General features: G+C 33.9%; 2 protein-coding genes across 2 annotated transcripts in view; one reads left to right on the top strand and one right to left on the bottom strand.

Annotated features, from left to right (window-relative positions):
- LOC110448268 (receptor-type tyrosine-protein phosphatase mu-like) overlaps nucleotides 1-22,238 on the top strand; it is a 183,336-nt gene that overhangs the window by 77,898 nt on the left and 83,200 nt on the right. The window lies entirely within an intron of this gene.
- LOC110448270 (cell death abnormality protein 1-like) overlaps nucleotides 9-22,238 on the bottom strand; it is a 164,468-nt gene continuing 142,238 nt past the window's right edge. Inside the window, exons 7-11 of the mRNA XM_021494440.1 lie at nucleotides 3,793-3,888; nucleotides 2,944-3,039; nucleotides 1,346-1,483; nucleotides 908-1,099; nucleotides 9-659 (exon numbers count right to left, since the gene is read on the bottom strand). Of these exons, the coding sequence (XP_021350115.1) occupies nucleotides 511-659; nucleotides 908-1,099; nucleotides 1,346-1,483; nucleotides 2,944-3,039; nucleotides 3,793-3,888 (671 nt within the window). The 3' untranslated portion in view covers nucleotides 9-510. The remainder of the gene's footprint in view (nucleotides 660-907; nucleotides 1,100-1,345; nucleotides 1,484-2,943; nucleotides 3,040-3,792; nucleotides 3,889-22,238) is intronic.

Genomic DNA, 22,238 nt, shown 5'->3' with positions numbered 1-22,238 from the left:
CTAGTCAACCACCTGTCAACTGTGTGCTTATCTAACACTGCTTGAGAACTTGCTCAAAACAACTTATACTTCTACTCCCAAACATCCATCCCCCAAAATAACTTCTGGGATCGTAAAATGACAAATTATATGAAGTTTACTGCAATGGTTAACTGCGATAAATACAAATGTCTTACAGTAATATAAAATATATAAACTGCTGTACAGAACGACGAAATACTAAGTCAGTATGAAAATACATTAAACCTCAACATTGACAGCATATACGATACATGCTTGGGTTCACAAAACTGACATTCCGATAGTTTGACAACTTAAAAATCATACCAGAATTTACAACTGAACAGTAACAACCTACACAACTGTCAATGTTCATCACCCTAATTACTATTATGTTCAGTTAAGAGACGACTTCATCAAAACAAAAGTTATATGTGGGTAATTTAGTTCCAGCACCAAGGTTACGTTGTGTTGAATGATAAAACTGTCCATTTTACAAGAAGCATTTCCCTATGTTTCCTTGTCAACATCTGTTGTCGCGTATATATTTGGAATTTCCACCTCCCTGCGTCCAAGCTGTTCATAATTTGCCTCATTGTGTGAAATCTGCGCAATGGTTTGTTCGTTGTTGCACGTTGCTATTTCGTCGTAGGTATTATCTGGAAAATGCACCAAACATATATGATATTAACATGAGCTAATGAGTCGTAAGGTTAAAATATCCTAACACCGTCTGAAGTTGGTTTAAAAGTGGGAACAATGTGCATTCACGGTATCGCGTTTTCTTTTCAGAAATCAATTCATTTGGAAACTTGTATTTTTTTCATTATAAACTCTCATGTTTTAAACCTTTGCTTTAAACGTTAAATAATTCCAATGTGGATGTACAAAGGCAGTAGCTGTTTACCTTGATTTTGTTTTAGCTCTTTTGCAGTTCTCGACAATGATATATCTGTCATATGAGAAGAACTTGTGGTGTCACCGCGCTTCATCGTGCGACGTCTGACCAGTACAATGATCACGATGACCAGAACCAGTATAACCACTCCGGATCCGACGCCTATTCCGACTGTGGAGTCCCCATTCGTTATAAGTACCACTATAGCATCAAAAGTAATGGATTTGTACTGCGTATGTCATACATTTTCTCTTAGTTATCATTTTTGTTTCTTGTCCCTCCTTTTCATTTTTCGAATTCGGATGTTTCTTTGATATCATATTCTACATGTTAGGTTGGAATAAAATCTTTTAAATCCTTTAACACTGAGGAGATCACTTTTAGAAATTGTTTTTAGAGGATAAAGTCACAAATATATTTATGGTAGGGATATCATATGAATATTACCCTTGTTGTCACATTCGTTTCCAGTCCATCCATCTGTGCACCCTGTCGCACAGTCTCCAGTGTCCTTGTCACAACTCACACCTTGACAACTGCCACACGACTTTAAACATTGGCTTCCATAAAAACCGGCTTCACAAACTACAAGCGCAAACATACTCAGATGTCATAAAGTATCCTGAATAACTGGTACTGTACATGCTACATTGGTTGGTAGGTTTCAGAATAAAAAAGAGGCTACACCAACGTTTTGAACAAAACGGTATGTTGATGTCAAAATCAATGAAGCAATGACAAATATGATAAAAAGGAAAGATTTAGATGGGCACCCCAGATAACTTCGAGGAGAATACGACCAAGTAATTATGTGCACTTGGATAGGGTATGTTTTCAAAAATAAATTATGATTGCCACATGGAAACTTGCTCATTGCCTTAAATACAATGTCAACTTAAACTTGGAAACATTTGTCTATTTTAAGATTGAGAATCAATCAATATCAAATACGATCCCTTATACACTGTAACGCCATAATGGCTCCGTCTATATGTTATTTAGCTCTTAATGTCGATTTAATGATTTCAAATATTGCCCCGAACCATTTTTTAGCTGATGGTCGAATTAGAACATTATGTATATACAGTGTTAGATAGAAATAGAACCAGAGTGCGGTAGTAAATAAGTAATCAGGTCTCTGTAAAGGAGCTTTCGTCCAAATCAAATATCCCTTTTACCAAACTAGGATCTGTTCCTTCATGATGTACATGCAGGTGATTTGTTAGAATTACACTTTTTAGTATTCAAGTGGTAAACACCACTTGAATACTAAACGAAACAAGTAAACTAGTATAGTATTAACGAAATAGTTACTTTCATCAGTGAATTTGATTTGATAGGCGTACTTTTTTTCAGGAAAATAGGTTGAAATTGTCCCTCTGACATGTCATTGGGGACTTTTAATAATTTCTCTGTCGTGTTAATCGTATTTATAGTCATCTGGCGTTAAGACGAAAACAAATTTAAAGTAACTGCTTGATTTAGCGGAAATAGTTCTAAATAATTTTCAGTTTATATCAACTAAGTAAGTAGTCATTTATCATTATTTTGATATTCAAATTAATCCAAAAAGATAAAGTTAAAAATACCTGATCAAACAATTTTTCATTGGATCAATGTGTTTTTACAAAGTAAATATTTAGCTCCGAATTATGCTTACAAGTATCAAAATATTGATTCCTCAGTATGAACAAGTTCTCAACATTTTGTTTGGTCACTATCATTATCCCTAATTACCAATGTATCAAGTACCATTGTTATTTTTAAAAACAATTCATTGCATATTAAAAACTGATTAAAAGTTATCCTCGTTTTAATTAGTTATTTATTTATCTATTTCTATTTATATGTTCAAGTGATTAAGGGATATTAGTATTTGCTCACAATAATTTTCTATCGATTAAACGTTTCCTGCATGGAACTTGATTTATAAGCACACGCTTTCAATACGATCCCAGTATCTTCCCAAATTTTGAAAAAAAGTATAAAAGAGTTTCAAGTCATTTCCAAGTTAATTAAACACTGATACAACTAAACGATCGTACCTTTGCATTCTCCGCTACTTATGTGACATAAAGTATCTTGACAGTTGACAGGACAAGACTGGTTACACTCAGTGCCATATAGTCCGGCTACACATTCTAGGATATTAAAAAACACAAATAAGATCCTCCCAGAATCTTAATCAAATGTCACAATATCGGTTGTGATATGTTCTTTATATACAAATCATGATGTTTTGGTCCTTTATCATAATAGTCACCATCGCTTAACAAAACCTTTGATAACCAAATAGACTAATTATAAAAAATACTTGCTTTGTCACTTGTTGTGAAAAAGATTCGTTCTTATCAGCATAATTCTGTCAGTATTGAAAGTACGTTTCGACTATAATATATTTCTCAATTAAGATAATCTATGTTGTATCAGTAAATAGATAAAAGTGTGAAGCAATTTTATGTATTTCCCTTTCAAATTGTAAGACCACATAACACCTATTGCTGCATCATGTACAAAGAAATGTCTATGTTTCAGAAATGTGAGGCATATTTTCATCGTTATTAGGAAACCCAATCTGTGGTATGAACCTTGAATGCATGTCGTTATTTGGAGATAATAAGCCCATGTTTGCTTTCTAAGTAAATAATTTGATCATGCGGTGTGCCTTAGTTCATTTTGTGATAACAAGATACTTTACACGTCATTACAACATAACCAAATGGTATAATAACGAATCAATTAACAGTTTACTACGAGATTGTTGGTCCAATGTCACTTTGCTTGCTACAGGTAATAATCGACTTTCCGAGATGTTTGATGTATCTTGTAATCTGTAAAGAAATCATTATTTACAAGGTACATAGAATGTTTTGATGAAATTATGTATGTTTTACCTTTACATTGACCGTTGTCCAGGTTACAAAGGATGTTCTTGCACTTAATAGGACAAAGCTGACTACAGAAACCGCCATAGAATCCAACAGCACATTCTGAAAATGTCAGTTGATAAGTCATCAAATTTATTAACAGAAATAGCCAATACATAGAGGATATCGAACAGCGCTGCGTACTTGTGAAAGATATCAAAATATAAGCCACACACGTGATATATGTTTGGTATTACTGAAGACGCTATTAGATTATCTGTTTATTACTGTGTTTTACGAAATCTTATCCAAAAACTCGAAGCGACACATCGAACCTAGATTTGTACATTAGCTGAGGGGTCGCGGTTCTGTGATCCTATTGCGGAATAAGACCTAGATACACCCTATTTTCAGTGAACTAAAGATGCATGCGTACTAGAAACGCCACTTTATTATCTAATCATAGGACATGTGGAATGTGACCTACCACCGGATCAACCCGATGTAACGTGGCAACAAAACAAAGAAGTTACAATGCATTATGTGGAGACGAGCACAACTGCAGAGAAGAACACAGGGTAACATACTTCTTACTCGGAAAAACAAAAAACGTTTACATATATTACGTATTTAACGAGCAATATTCTTACTACCAATGAAGTCAAATAATTGGCAAATAGAAAACTTACTGATTTTGAGCATCATCGTACCTGAACATTTCCAGCAACTTCTGGCACATAGCGAGTCGCGACATTGTGCCAGACAAGTCTGTAAAAGCTATGATTTTTTTTCAGGGGTGTTACAAATACCTACATTTGTGTTACCACTGAGTATGCTACTCATCCTATTTGTTTCATTTATAGAGGTTGTTTACGAGATTAACCTCGCCTGAGTAGATTATCATATATTTAATTCATATACACTACTGAAGAGAAAGATGCCACAAATGACCAAAAAGTCCCTTTTACTTCAAACTTATCTGAAAACATCGATAGCTAAAACTGCTGGTACACTTTTTTGGTGTTTTGTTATAATTAATACAAATATTTCAAAATCGTGTGCCGATTGATATTATTTATTGTCTGGATGCAGCTATTTTTAAATATAATTTTCATTTACCAATGATGTTTACCTTGCTTTAGGCTGTAAAATAAAATACGTTGTTTTGTTATTTGATTTATGGAATTGGTGTGCTTATAATATGCATTTAAATGGTCCTTTTGACGTAATATATCAAGTCTTTGGTAAACTTGGGCATAACTGTGTCCCATAATACAGTTTTGGTCGAACGGAGTCAGATACTTGGTATACCTCAAACTCATTAACTCTTTCTGGTTTACTCTGCCATAATCAATTCCAAGTTTCTAAAACGTAATATTCTACGCTGCAAAATACTTTAGCATGCATTCATGTCTCGACGATAAACTGCGAACTTAAGGTCGACTACTAGTATCACCGAACTCTCACCTTATTTACTCTGTAAGATCAGCGTTATGTTTTGATTTATTCAATATGACAGGTGCTGCACATAGCCCATTTTATCTACAGTTCCAGAAAATTCCTTTATCCCAATATCAAAATATAATGACGACAGCATATCAAATATTGCATCTATGTAAGAAAAAACATGCACGATTATAATGATATCCGTCTGAGCACTGTACAACCGTTTCAGAAACAATTCATCTGATGAAGCATTATTCGGTTTTTAAGGACTAAGGAGGCACGAAAGTCCAGTAGTAGGACGCCGGGCACGTGACCGAAGGGTTGCAATTTGTTGTATCCATGAGCAAGAAACTTTACTCCGCTTGTTTCAGTCTACTGTAAATGAGTACGTGGTAGGGCAGTGCTAGAATTGTTGAAAGCTAGCTGTTAACACCGAAATAGCAGCTCCGGCTGTATGCTCCCCAGGGAGTTGAGAAATGTAATGGCTAGTTGCAAAGGCCCTATAAACACGGTTAATAGTTTGTGAACCGCTTTGAGACGACCTATGAACTAGGTTGTGATAAAGCGGTATATAGCAACCTCCACTTATTATTATTATTATTATACTAAAAATGCTATTGAGATATCGGTAATGGTTTTCGTTAAAAACGTAACATCGTTTCGTTATGATTGTACACCATTTGGGATCACCATTAAATGCCTGACGATTAATGAGCCTTACGCTAAATAGCCGACAATATCATCGTAGTTTTCCTCGTTTTTTGGAGTGTTTTTTTCAATAGAAATCTTTCCAAGCGGCTATGTGTATACATACTCAAAAAGTTTGCTGAATGCAGCAAAACCTTGATATAACCCTTACAATAGAGAATAGAGAGCAATGATTTAATAAAATCCTTGTTTGGTTGAACGGACCATTTAAGGATCCAAACTAATGAACGGGAAAAGTTATGATTTTATTTTAGTATAGTATCATAGTCTGTACCTAGAATTGTCAACATACCTGTACATAATCCACTGGTCTGATTACATATAGTCCCTTTGCAATTGGACGGGCAGCTTGTGTTGCAGGTAACACCATAATATCCGGGTGCGCATACTAAAATGACAATATCAGCAGTTAATTGAGGTAAAAATACATACAACGTTCATTTTACAAAATAAGGATAGATAAGGTATATGTTCAAACTAGATCTGATTAAAAGGGACGCAGGCTTGAATATGCCATAAATAATATGTAATAAATAATGTGTTTACATATAACTCTCTTAAGATGAAGATACAATAGTATTGTGTTTATCTTCAGGTAGTTTTAAAACTAGTCAAACATAAGAAACTATATAAATAATTTTACCATATAACTTTGAAAATACAAAAATTAAATAAAACTATCTCTGATTAGATTTGTAGAAGTGCCTTACATCCTGTTCTTGCCATCAAAAGTTGTAATATATATGCAAAAATATTAAAGAATACCTCAAAAATGTATTCCAATGACATAGTTATCATACCTGTACATTTCCCTTTATATTGTGTGCATATGCTGTTTTCACAACTAGAGGAACATAGCCGATCACACTTCATCCCAAAGAAGCCGTTCAAGCAAGTTGAAATTACACAAATATGTGACGCCTAAACTCAATCGTTATAAATTTCCATGTGCGAAATATTGCATACGAAACTGTTGTAACGATTTTACCTAAGCGAATGAACCTTTTCTTGGTGTGGAGAGGAGGTGGCAGGGAAAAATCAGCATGTGAAAATAAAGACGCAGAGCGGATAAGGACATTTTAAATGATCCCCCACGCTGATTATTAACATTTCACTATTTCAATTTAAATTGAGTTCACTAACACTCACAATTTCAACTCAGTTGACTGCATATCCGGCCATTAATCAAAACAATATATATTACATGTTCCCCCGTAAAATACAACTTTGAATTATAGATACAATGATTAATTACAATTTGTTTGCCTTTAGATCAACCAGAAATGTTATACAAAATATATATTTTTATGTTTGTGTTTAATTATATTTCCACAAGTTTTATCGATACATAAAACAACAAAAAACGTCCACTCACTCACATACATTGTGATGTCATTACCTCCATCATCACCATCATCATCATCATCATCATCATCATCATCATCATCATCATCGATTGATCGATCAATCACCTTTCTTCAGTCAACAGCATGGATCAGTATTAATCATCATTCTTAATTTATCATCATATTACACAATTACAAAACATAAGATACTCATCATCACTTTCATCATCCTCACACAATTACACATCATAATAATCTTTTATCGTTCTTTATATACAATCATCATCATATCATTACACATCATCATCATCATCATCATCATCCAATTAATCGATCAGTCATTCCTCATCAGCCAACGTATATCTTGTATCCCTAATTATCATCAATCATTAAATCATCATCTTTATCATTATCCTCATATGATTACACATCATTATCACGATTACTTATCCTCATCATTGATCACTCAATAAGTCATCCTTCATCAGTCGTTCATTCAGATATGATGAATTGATTTCATATAAAATAAAAGTGCATTACAATATTTAACACTTGCGTAGTTTGACAATAACACATAATCTTTCTACTCTACACACGTCATCCATATAGAATTGTCCTTACTCACACCCAGCCAAACACACACTCTTACATACACAAACAAGCAAAGATTCGAGGAAATGCAAAAAAATGAAAAGCTACTAGAAACTGTAAACAAAATTACATGATTCAGATGAGAGAAAGACAAACATAGAGAAAGAGGCTATTATTTTTATTTAGAGAGAGAGCCAGAGAGAGCGAAAGGGAGAGAGAGAGAGAGAAGGGGGGGGGGGATTATTAAAGTTTTGAGCATAAGCTTATGAATAAATGAAATAGAAGAAAATTATTGATTCTGTAATTTATTTCAAAGCCTAGGAGACAGATATCAGAATATTATTTTTACAAAACAAGAAGTTTTTCCCGTTTTTCCCATTCCTTTTCACACTTCTCTCTATAAGTGTCTCCTTTGCTATTTGCTATAAATCTTTGTATGTTATGGTAGTATTTTATTGTGTTAACCAAAGCATTTAGCATTTAGCTATGAAGACAATGCATTTTATATATATAATGTTTAAAAATAATGAGTATCTCATTATCAATTCTACCATTCACATTTTGTGTAAAAAGTCCAAATAGATAAGATTCTTTAATTAAATCAAAAGGAATAATGAGTGCATCTAAAATAATTTCAAAACTAAGAAGAAGTTTCTGAACCTCTTGACATTCCCATAAAATATGGGTAATAGTTTCAATCTCGGAATTGCAAAGTGTACACATAGGAGATACAATTATTCGAGTTTTAATAGGAAAGCATTTGTTGTCAGAATATGGTAATTTATTCTATACTAAAACCACTGAAATTTTGTATTAGTAGTTATAGCAAAAGGGAATCTTAAAAAACCAAGAAAAGTTACTAAAATCAAAGACTCTATTCCATTTCTTCGGTCCTGATGGAACAATGTTATTTTTTACCAGGATACTATAAAAAATGTTTTGAACCTTTAGACGTTTTAAAGAATGGTTCTAAGTGTACAGGAATAAAGGGACATATCAATTTCAATGTAGGAAAATCTGGATTAGAGTTGAAATGTTTTACTGCAGAAAGAACACTGTGATATTGGAGAAAATTAGTCTGTATTTGATAAATTTGAGTGATTTCTTGAACTGTATAAAAGGAACCAGAATTATAGTCTGTTATCAGGTCATTTATATTAATAACTTCATTTTTATACCAATCCTTAATGAAAATTGATTTTCCATCAATAGTAATTTTGTCATTAAATCATAAGGGGGTCTTCAAGTATACCTCATTTTTGTTAATTTTTATTTCAATTGCCAGATGCATGATTTTACTTTTATTTTCACATAGCTTTATATAATCTGAATCACAATTTGCCAACATGTCTATGTTAACATATGCTTTTAAGATTGCTTGCCATTTAGATGTACATTGAAATAATCTTCTAATCCCACCTAATTTGAGTGAGTCTATAGAAGTTTTGATGTTGATCATGTTTAACCCACCATTAATGTAGTCTTGAATAACAATTTCTCTTTTTACTTTATCCACTGTACTGTTCCATAAGAATTCATAAAGTATAAAATTATATTTACAAAGAAACGTTTCCTCTGGGTTTGGCAGTGAGATAAATAAATGATTGAATTGTGAAACCAAAATTGATTTTTTTATGATTATTTTACCAATTGGTGTAAATAACCTCCCATTCCATGATCTGATAAGTGATTTAAGTTTTGAAAGTATCAACAAATGCAAGTGCAGTGTCATCTGCATAATGTGATAGAAGTATAGGACAGTTATCAATATTAATACCCTTGATAATTTTCTTAATGTTTCTTAGTTTTATAGCTAAAATTTCAGCACCAGAATATATTTAGTTTGAGCAATCGGGTCCCTTTGACGATAGCCCTTTTTTACTTAAAACAATGAAGACAGATTTCCTCCCTGATTAATAACAGCACTAGCACACTCGATTAAGCAAAACACTCACTGTAAATTATCCAAAAGAAATGACACAATCACAGATACATAAATGTACACACACTGTCCAAACACTGTCGTGATATCAGTAAAACCAGGGTACTTCCTGGCGGCACAATCGTCCTAGTCCATTACCGATCACTATGCACTAAATACACATTTTACACAAAGTTGGAATCTTCTATAAGAAAAACTGTCTGTGAGTGGTGTGCAAAACTGGAGCCTTTTCTTTGTACCATCAGTCAGTATAGAAAAAAGCTTACCGTCCGTACTGTATGAGTTCTTCACACAATTCTTCGTGAGATCCTAGAAAACAGTTTATCAAGTCTTTTGGGTGGGCTTTCATGACCTCGTTCCTTTTTCGTCGATGCGTAAACTTGACCATGATGTTTCTCGGTCTTTTCCGGTTAAACTTTCCAAGATGATGAGCAATGTCAATATCCCTACTAGTAATATTCACCTCAAGTTTGGAAGACACAAAGTTCCCGAATTTGTCCACACATTCCACCACAGTCTCTGAATCAGATGTGTCCTTAAGTCCGTTCATTCTGAGTGAGCTATTGCGGCCGTGCTGCTCCAAATCATTATGACGTGCCTCTATAGCGTCATTAGAACACTGGAGATCACCGACTTGGGTCACCAGGTTTCCAATGGTCTACGGAGGTTCTCATTTTCCATTTCCAGTTTGAACACTCTTCCGTTGAGTTCTTCAACCAGTTATATATATTTTCCTCTCGTATTGATTCTTTTAACTTCTCATCTCGGAATCAAAGTCTGCCTTTGTTATGAGTGAAGTTAACAAGGATGAAATATCATCGGGTCTGTCCTCAATATTCGTATCCGCTGCCCTGGTCTTAACCCTTAACCCCTAAACGGACCCTTTTGTCACAAATGGTGCATTAGATAGAATTTCCAATGCCATATTGCCATTACATAATATTTTTTGGCAAAATTAGAAATAGTAAGGGACCATTAGCATCTATTTGGCCTTAACCCATAAATATGTCAATCGTTTATAAACCACAGCGGCCATGTTTCATAACCGATCGAAAAATGAAACTGTTAATACATAAAACGTGCTAAACGTACCCTTATTACTAAAAAAGTGATTGGCAAATAGAAAAAAACTGACTCTGTTTGTGAGCATCATAGTACCTGAACAATCCCCGCTACTTCTGGCACATAGTGAGTATCGACAGTGTGCCGGACAGGTCTGCTTACAGTCAATGCCATAAAACCCGGGTGCACATTCTAAACACAATTAAACAAATACATGTTTGATGTCTCGTTGCAGTAATTACATATATTCACACAATTTGTTTTAATTTCATTATAGCAATTATATTTGCCTTGCTGTAGTAAAATACGTCCTTTTGTTATTTGATATATTTAAATTGTGTGTTAATAATGTACATTTAAAGTAACCTCTTGACGTATGATATCAAGTTTCTTACTGCGATATAGTTTTGTTATACCCCAAAATTACTTACTCCGTCTGTTTTATTATGCCAAAAACGTAATATTCCATACGCTGCAAAACATTATATCATGCAGTCACGTCTCAACGATAAATAAACTGAGAATGTCTTTACGTAAGATCATAATTATATCTTTCTGAACACATTTTAACCGTCTCAAATAGAATGTATCTTGTTAAACAAAATTCGGGATTAATGGACTAAAAATGCTATTGAGATATCGGTGATGGCTTTCGTTAAGAACGTTTTGTTATGATTGTACACCATGTATGATCACCATTAAATGTCCTAAATGTATTGCTATACACACTTAAAACGGATACTTAATGCAGCAAAACCTAGATGTTACAGTAGTCAATGCAATAAAAGATAGATATCCTAATATTTAGAATTAATGTTATTGTATGATTAACCGACTATTTCACGTTTCAAACTAATAAATAGGGAAAATATAATTATATGATTTGACTTCTGTCAATGACCTTAAATATTACCATACCTGTACATAACCCACTGGTCTGATAACATATATCGCTTTTACAATTGGACGGGCAGCTTGTGATGCAGGGATCACCAAAATATCCAGGTCTGCATGCTTAAATAACAATATCGGCAATCATTTGAGCCTAAATAAATACATCATTCTCTTTACTTTACCAAAACAAAACGATAAATTAGGTATATGTTCAAACAAGAAGTAAAATAAAATGCTGGCTTGAATATAACATCAATACGATTTTACATTTGTATCTCTTTTCAAATAAGTATACAATTGCATCGTGTTCTATCTTCAGTTCATTAAGAAATTTAGTCAATCATAGCAAATTTGAACAAATAATTATAAAACATTACTTTTGGCACACAAAACGAAGATCTAAATACCTCAGATTATATTTTTTGAAATGATTTAAATAATGTTCTTGCCCTTTAGCGTTTTATTATACAAGCACAGATAGCAGAGAATACATCAAAACAAAATCAGCTCATAGTAATTTCAATGACAAAGTCACCAAACCTGTACATGTCCCCTCGTATTGTGTGCATGTGTTGTTTTCACAACTAGAAATGCATAACTTCATTTCATAGATGTCGTTAAATTGCGCTAAAAGCAGTCATGCATCATACAAAGGGCTCGACATTAGACGCATCTTATAAGAGACATTTGAATAAATCAAGTCACTTTTCCCCCCGTATCTATTCAGGTTAACCGTTTTCATAACCTATATGTATTATAGGTATACCTCTCTCAAATCTGCGTGGGGTTTTAGAGTATGACGCACATATATTCAGTGTGCAAATTGAAGAAACGTTAAACCAGCACATTCCTGATGAATGATTTCAACTTGCATTTCTATTCAACAATTATATTAATTTGTATAGGAGAGTTATTGAAAGACATCGGTTTATTCTTTTTAAACTGTTTCGATTTTAGGACATGTTAATCTACCCACCCCTCAATGTAAAACTAACAAAGCATGTTATCGTTCAAAGTAAGAGAGTCATCCCTAACCATGACTTAAGAAAACAGAGCTAAAAAGAAGACATGGAATGTGAGTACGTCCATTTCCACTATAATTTGTGTTTGAAATTTAAGTAGTAATGGGTGTTATTTTCAAACTTTATACATTTTTTACTCATTTATAAAGCGGCAAGACAGCGGCAACTTACCGCTGGTAATCTGACTAAGCATTGTTCAATATGAACTGAAAGTTGGAGGTTTTGATGGTATAGAGGATGTCTAAATAAGCGTTAATGGACTGAAGTATATTGCTTTATAGCTTATATATTCGCAAACATTTGATTTCATTGACAACTGACGCATCTGTTTTAACTCAGGAAAATAGATTATGAGATATATTGAAATATTAGTCATCAGTGCGTAGATCAGGTGTTCTTTTTTACATACTTACGACTACAATTTCCGGATATTTTGTCACAGACATGATTGGGACAACCGACAAAGCAGTCATCACAGGACGATCCAAAGAATCCATCCTCACAGTCTGGCCATTGCAAAATCAAAACGAACTTTATATATTTTCATATTGAAATTTCACGAACATATTAATGTACAAAACAAACCTATCTCTTATAGAACAACTTTGTACTGTATGCATGTCATGTATAAACATAAGTTAAGTTTCTTCTTGTTTTCCAATGTAATGTTACCTCAATATGATGTAATACATTTTGATGATCGGGACATATACTATCACCAAATCATAATCCGACCTGATATTTAAATCATGTTGTAAAGTTTTTTGCGTAGTACTACCAGAATGTGTTTAAGTATCTTATTTTTTTTCTGTTTTGTGTTATGTCTACATATTTTATCATGTCCTATATTACCTTTCTAGATTCGCAAAGATCATGTTCATTTTTACCGAAACCCTACGTAAAAAGCCAATAGTTGTGCACGTTTGAGCTGTATATTCTTTCCCTCAGTTTAGGGCTGCAAGTTGTATACCATATTATGTTTTGCATATCCTTTTAGTTTTCATTTTTTAGACGTTATGAAAAATTCTAAATGTTATCAAAATGTACTTGAATTATCTATGTTGACATGACAAATATATATGTGAATTATATATAATTTCCTAACTAATCCTTAAATAACACATTTCTCTACACGTTTTTCATACTTTCCAGTGATACATACCTTCACACTCTCCAATGCTTTGCATACATCGGTTGTCTTTACAGTTGAACGGACAAGTCTGATTACAACGGTTTCCATAATACCCGGGAGTACACGCTTTCATGGAAAATCACAAAGAACAAGTCAGAATCCGAAAAATGGTAGGAAGCTACATTTTCCTTATCTAAGTTTTAGGTAATTAATTGTCACTGATGATGTGATTGTACTCAATGGTGCTTAATACATGTTTATGAGCAAGACAAAATGTNCATATAAATGTTGATTTAAGCAGAAGTACATGGACTCACTTACCAGAACAAACACCGGAGTCTACGTTACATGTGTTATCATAACAATTAGCGGGACATTCTACACATACAAATCCAGACCTATAGTATCCAACTGCACAGTCTAAAAATAATATGAAACATGTACATAATGTATATATTTATAAGACGCATTGTCTACAATGATTTTAGAATTATGTGGCGATATTTTATATAATAAGTAGAAATGTATAGTGAAGACTGCTTACCATATGTTGATTTACTTGAATAAGAAAATGTTACAACGTTATAATGAGCATGATATTATGTTGTTTACATGATAAACATGTATATATGTTATCATTGCACCGAAAGCCTATACGATGCCAAAGCAAAGACAATACACAGTATGTTGAATCAATTTATGATGACGACATACACTCTTTGCTAATACTTAAAATGAGTTTTATCTCAACGGTTCTCATGAATAGAAAAATGAATGATAAACTGATTTGTTTTCTCTCGTTCCACAGGCAAATGGCATGTTGTACTTTTTCCAGTATTATTATCTTTAGATGCATGTACTTACATGCACATCCTCCGGTCACTGGATCACACAGGCTATTGGCACAGCCTACATCACAATCTGAATCACAATTACCATCACCATATTTCCCAAGCGGACAACCTGAAATTTATTAACATACGAGTTCGGACATAAGCCCATCTGCTATCATTTTAATAATAATAAACTATATAATTAAGCAATTTGTATTGTTCTATCATTGGCCAAATAGTTTGGATGTACAAATTTCTGTATATGTTACATCTTCCACAACGTTATAATGATGCACAAAAATGTATACTAACTTTTTAATTGCAACATAATACACTGACTGGTAAACATACAAAACTTAACAAATGGCAAAGATGATTATTGAAATGGAAGACACCTATCCTGTAACAGAAAAAATAAATAAAAAATGAACAGATACTTTTAGTGTATTGCTAAGATGTTGTTATGGTTAACCATTTATCTTAGATAGGGATTCATGAATATTCATTTATGTCTTAAATACAACCTCTGAAATATCCATTATCTCTCAATATTCTCTACTAGTGTGAATACAATATATTAAGGGTAAATATTTCAGTAACGTACCGTACACTTCTACCTCACAAAGCTCCAGAACAGCATCATCTGAGTACCACTATAGACCTCCTGACCGTCTGTCGCTGTATATCGTCAGGTACTGGGCGCTACCTGTACATGGGATCTTGGGAGTCAAAGACAACGCAGCCGCCGTTGATGTTATGTCTTTATGGCAAAGGTAACCGTTCCGCTAATCCGACGTGTTCGACTGGTATACTTGATAGCCACCAAATCGTTGTCGTTGCTGATTCACTTGATCTAAATTTGAAAGACAAGATTATCCACTAGAGCTTATGCGCATTGACTGTTTTTTTATGCAGGCTTATTTTTTCACGTTTTTGCCAGGAAAACAACCACTGCATTTGCTGTAACAGGCAACCGATGCAGAAACATTAGGAGGAATTAGGGATTTTAATTTGATTTTTTTATTTTGGGATAAAACTTCTGCAGCATACATTTTTACGTTCGGTAATGTTATGTTTTTATTTCCATTCCAACTAATTTTTGACGCCCTACTTCGCAACACTTCCCTTTTTGCCCAATCATAAACTAGGTATATTTATCTTGGTAAAACATCAATTTATCTTTTTATCGCTAATGTTTTTGTTACAATTCATTAAATTGATATATCACATTAAAGCATGTTTAAAGGGAGGAATCATTGGTTATATGTTGGTTGCTCTTATCAGTAGTTTTCCTTAATACAAGTGTGCCTAACAAGGCTTGGCTTTGTCACACCTCCTATCCATAGGTACACGGACAGAAGTGCATACACATGTATGGACCGCTGTTGTGTGTTTACGTATACACAGAAAACCGAGTCAGAGCACTTGAGGTTTACAATACCAGTATTATACACAACAGTCCTTCATTGATAAACAATAATTCAATCAGGGTCTATATAAAACAGTCGTAAGAAAACCTCTGGTGTAGAGGCGGTCCATTAGTCAAAATGTCGACTTGAAGGAAAGCATTACAAACAACATAGACAACCTGAAATGCTTAATGTATACGACATACGTCATTGAATGTACACTGCATTTTGCTTTCTGTGTTGTTATGTCGAATGACGTCAAGTTATCCGTGTTGTTTTTACCATTTTCAGGTTAGGCCTAACAGGCGGTTTAACCATTTATAGCTAAAATAAATGTCTTTATATACTTAATTATGTAAATATCGTTTTGAAATGTCAATAATATCAACTCCGGGATTAACGACTTCGCAATAGCCAATGCCATATGAAGAAGGTAGAGATGGGAATGGATGCAGAGTTACATTAGTTGTCTTTCACGACATGCAGTTAGACAACACAGTACCGTCTAAAGGCCACGAATAACACGTAAAACCTTTTATTGTTGAATAAAAAATCAAAATATTTGATTACTCACCTCTGTAGTATATTTTAACGTATTCCATAACGATTAGTCCCTCTAGATCTACTTGCCACCATGCCTCCTTTTTTTCTGGATGTGTATGTGAGCAACAATTGTCGGTGTCGAAGATTTGTTTTTTACAACCATCTACTGCTTTACCACTAAGGTATGCAGCACTGTAGTTTGAACTTTGAGTGGTGAATTTGACATTTGGCTCACGACTGGTGTTAACTGTAAAATAATGAATTATGATTGTATATCTATATATATATATATCTGACTGATCTAAAGTACTAAACATTGTCAATATTTTCAGCATTGCAAGGTCAGCAATGTGTAAATGTGTTGATGGTAAAAGCAAGTATTAAAAGAAAGAAATGATGAGCAGAAATTAATGGAGAACGGTTATGAATAAGGTAAAAAAGGGATCAAATAACCAACAATAATTGTTTTTTAAAAATGGATAATTTTCTTTTTAACTTATGTTTGACTTTTGATTGAAACTGCTTATAACAATTATGCGGCCATAAACGAAAAATAAACAGTTAATACGCTGATGTTAGTGCATACCCTCACGGTAAGCTTAAAAGCGATAGCTAATTATGGTTTAATACTCTAATCTTGCTTGTAACAAGCATTTTTAGTGGCTTTTAAATTTGTTATCAGCCCAAAACATAAAAAATGACGTCGCCGTTTGTAACGTCCCTTTTGACTGGATGATACAGCAGCGCAATAATTTCTAAGAAAAAAGAGTCCTTCAATAAAAGTGGATTTCCACAGGGATTGTGTATAATAGATGAAATTATAAGGATTAACTTGTCCTCTCATCATAAACCGCTTCGCGGTTTATTTAGAGTACACTTCGTTTTTTTGTGTTATATCTCCATAACATGAAAATATATTCAAGTTGATCCTTAATTAATAATATTGAAAACGTGAGATCAGGTTATAATAGCAAAAATGTGAGTAAAGTTAGAGAAAAAATATAAAGCCGTAGTTGTTTGTGTACGCACGGCATGAAGACAACCGTGAGAATATGTATCTCTGCAAATCAAAATTGCAGACGACGTTACTGCAACTCAAGTAGGTAGTAAGCAGAGACTATGATTGGAATTGTGGGATGATATGTCTAATGTTATTACCAGTGTTATTACAATCGTTGTAAGTTATAATTGATATCATGGTAGAGGTAAGTTAAGAAAAACAAGTTGAGGAAAAAGAGAACTCAATCATATCTGTATCGACAATTTTATCCGCAAAAATTGCCGCCCTAAAGAAGTCATAGACAATGCCCCCCACGAAAATAATTTGCACAAAAACCAAAATAAATGTTTAATCATAAGAAACAAAGATGAGAAGACAACCTATTTATTTTAAGATTTTTTTCCAGAAAGATACATTTAGATGATTTACCATAAGACTTACGTACAGGGTGGTATGGATAATGCCTGCAAAGGCGCCGTGTACACACGAACAATTACAACATACACTTTTCTCACTAGTTTTATTAAAAAAAACACCTGACCTCACGTATTCAAGATGAATTTTGTGCAATAATAAGCCTTCGGTTACACGCTAACCGAGGTGATATGCAATTACAAAAGCATGCTTTACATACTTAAATACTCTGTTTTGTTCTTTTTTCTTTTTCTATTATTGTCTCATAGTGACTGTTGATCTCTGTCAAATGTTATGATATGCATATGTAATGTTTCAGTTTTAAAAAAACCGGTATCGATATCTTCACGGCCGTTACTACGTCTTTGCCGATATATCTTTTGAAGTTGTTCGGATCCAGTATCCGAATTTGATCATACTGTCGTTATTACGTATGAGACCTTTGTGACAAGGAATTAATTTACACAGTGTTAACAATATGAGAGATATCTGCACCTTTAAAACACAGAACACTCACCTTACGTAAACACCACATGTAAAACAATAAGCCCCTCGGTTAATGTATAACAATAAGTTGAAGGTGGAATATATTGGTTCATACCGATTATGAACGACTGATGCTTTACTGTCATCGGCTTACGAACAGTGTTGTAATCAATCGCTCTACCAATGTGTATACAATAGAAATAACAATACCGGAAATCGCCATTGTAGAGCAATATTGAAACACGGCTAGTATATTGTCTATGTACATATCCTGAAATAAATGCATATCGATTGATACTATGTCACAACAACTCAACGCGGAAGTTTGAAACATGAACATCGGGTACAAGCTATATATTTACCCCTACCTTCTATGCAAGCAATGTGTTATATGGTAAAACACCTGAGGCTTATGCTACGGGATGTACATGTAGGTCCAGATCAACGTGACGTATAGGTTTACTATTAGAATGAAGGATAAACAGAAAGTGCACATCCAATCATACCTGATGTGTTGACAATCATTCAAGTTGATAAGATACACAGAGCCTCCAACAGCCAGATAGTACACACCTCCATTATACATATACTGCGTATCGTATAAAGCGGGAGATTTGTGTCTGTTCTATCGCAAGCGCACAGGTAGTACATGTTCTGCTCTACTAAACAACAAAATTTCACGGTAATTTGATAAGGTTGCAGTGCATTGTTCAGTATTTTTAGTTTTGTTCTGTTGCCTGCCGTAAACATGTATAAACTTACCACGATATATTATGCAGTTTTTGACTGGCAACATTTTTATATATGTCGAAGGCATGAACCGACAGAAAGAAAATTGTGTCGGTAAACCTGTCTTGATCGTTTTTCTCCTATACAGCTTTCACTTATCTGTGTCTCATTGTCCCTTGTCCTAGCTATATAACCGACATACGAAACTCAAAACGAGGCATATTGTTGAACAGACCTAATAAGTACATCAGATGATAATGAAGAAATATGGTCCTACTGAATAGTGAAAATATGTTCATTTTATTGTTGTGGAATCAGTCTATGCTGGATTTAGACTGACCCATTACTACACATGAACCTGAAACGGAAAATATGTTAAATCGAAAGGAGGGGTGCTCATGTCGATTCATACGCCGGCCATAACTGTTTTTTAGCATAAATGCTTTAGTGTAAATAGTTTTGTGAATGATATTCCTTAAACAAATTGTTATACTTTAAACATGCCTCTTTCTTTCTTTTCATTAGAGCTAATCATGTTTAAGAATATAAACAAGACGACGATAAAACAAATTATCATTTTCAACACATATAGCCTAAACAGTTGAGGGTTACATGTATCAACAGATACTCTGATATGTCAATATAAAATATGTAATAGGTCTCGCATGTCTTCTATACTCATACGTCGGTGGGGATATTATTGTAATGTGCACTGGACGTTACAGTGGGTAAATAAACACGCGGTGTGTCTACATACAAAATAGACTTGTCCTTTAGAAAACGATCTCTATGAATAAACTATAAAAGTAATACTGTAAAGGGATATGCGTGTAAGGTATTTCATCATTCCTAGTCATATACATTGTAGGATCAGTTTAGTACTGCCAATACTTCTGTCTCGATTTTGTTCTATATAATGCGTTTTGTATTGTGTGTGGCCTGAGCTCTACGTAGATAACATATATGTAAGTTAAGAAATATTAATTAATAATTTGCCTAAATAAAATAAAAAAGTAAATTAAAGTGTCCAGTAGTATTAGTTGTGAAGGCTCCAACTCATTGCATCAAATCCTTATTTACATACAGCTTTTAAATGTGTTAACTGTCATGTATTGATATCAATTCAATTTATCGCAAATGTTTCTAATTTGAAGGCAATTAAATGTGATATGTATTGTCCTTCTTGCAATTGTATTTTTTATAATTATCTTTTTTTTTTTTTGACTTTAACACTGTGTGCCCTGTTACTACTACAGACCACTGACCTTACAGGTACAAACGTCGCCATCATGGTTCGCTGACCCATTTTACAGCTGCTGTGTGTGTTATCCATAAGTGTCCACAATTCAACATCAAGTTTATAAACATGTTAGAGGGAGGGGGATGGGACAGGTATTGATTGGGCAGTTTAATACAAACACATATAATCATTTAAATTAGATAAGCTTGCTACGCTCGGAATAAACACAAAACATGATATAATATTTACATTTCCACTGCACAGAGCCTAGATGTTTCTACTTGACCCAATGTATGTTATTTCCGTTTAACATACATTTGGCCATTGTGATGTCGCTACGCTTATGACGTCATAAATGCAACGTTGGAGATTGCACTGCTCCACTGTCAACTGGTGGCTGTTCTCTGTATGGATTTACCCTGACGTTGAAACGTGTTCAGACTAATATTATGTATTTATTTCTGCCTGAACTGTAAGTTGATCAACATAAAATGTAAATATAAGTATTGGTTGTCATATTTTTGACATGCATTGGTGTGTAACATACACCAATGCATGTCAAAAATATGACTACCAATCCTTAATTGATTTCCCTCAAGGTGACAGTGCGTCATAGACGTGTTACATCTTTATACGTCTCCGAGTGCGTACACCAAACGGAGCTTAAAGATGTAACATTATATCATTCTTGAATCCATCGAAGGGATGGGTGCTCAGAGTTTTCAAGCGCGGGACAATTCAATAAACCTTTGCCAAACATATTTCTTCTGATTTAAACATATTATTACCACAAGCAAAATGTAAAATGTATTAAGCGAGTGCAATGTCCTGCATTGCACCAAATGGTCTAAAATTCCGTAAAAAATGATAACAGAAGTACAAAAAAAAACCCACCTATAATATAGCAAGGTTGTCTTCACAAGATAAAACAGTGTACAGAAACACTGTGCTATTAAATCGAATAAATATTTAATAAGTTCGTAATTAACCTATCTTGCAATCCCTGTCGTTAAGACACTGCATCACGTTTCAATGGTCCTGATAAAATATCTTTTGTTAAACATGTTTAAAAGAAAGCATAGCATCCATCTTTTGCCGGTCATAATTTATAAATCAATCATGGATATTATAAAATGTGATGTGTATAACGTGGTCTAATACCGGTGGGATGCCCTATGTTTTGTGGGCTAAAAGTGTCATCTTGACACGTGTTACAAAACCCGCACAGAAAAAGAGGACAACTTCATCTCAATTTTAAAACCCGGGTTAGTCCATTGTTCTATCGGAGGGAGATAAGTGTAACGTTTGCCTGTTTACAGATTTACAGAAAAAGTACAGATCCTTTCTGTCCGGTGTTTCAGTAATGACGTTGACAAACACAGGGGATAAAATGCATGTGGTTATTTAATTATGAGAAAAAGCAAGCAATGTATTTACCGATGACATGTGCACACATTCTCCCTGTATTACAATACTTTTAACGGTTGGTAATATTTAATGGGATAAAATAGTATATCCGTCAGTCTTGAGAATTACACTGTACCAGTATTTGAGTTCCAGAACCAGGAAGAGTTGTTTCCCTTTGCCCGATAAGTTTAGAACACTATATCGGCTAAGTCTGAAACTTGGTCTAGACATGCGTAGTTGGGTGTAGACGAGCGACGTTGGGAACATCC

The sequence above is a fragment of the Mizuhopecten yessoensis genome, unplaced genomic scaffold, assembly GCF_002113885.1.
Source record: "Mizuhopecten yessoensis strain PY_sf001 unplaced genomic scaffold, ASM211388v2 scaffold3963, whole genome shotgun sequence".
Classification (NCBI taxonomy): Eukaryota; Metazoa; Mollusca; class Bivalvia; order Pectinida; family Pectinidae; genus Mizuhopecten; species Mizuhopecten yessoensis.
This window is presented reverse-complemented; position numbering and strand designations above follow the sequence as displayed.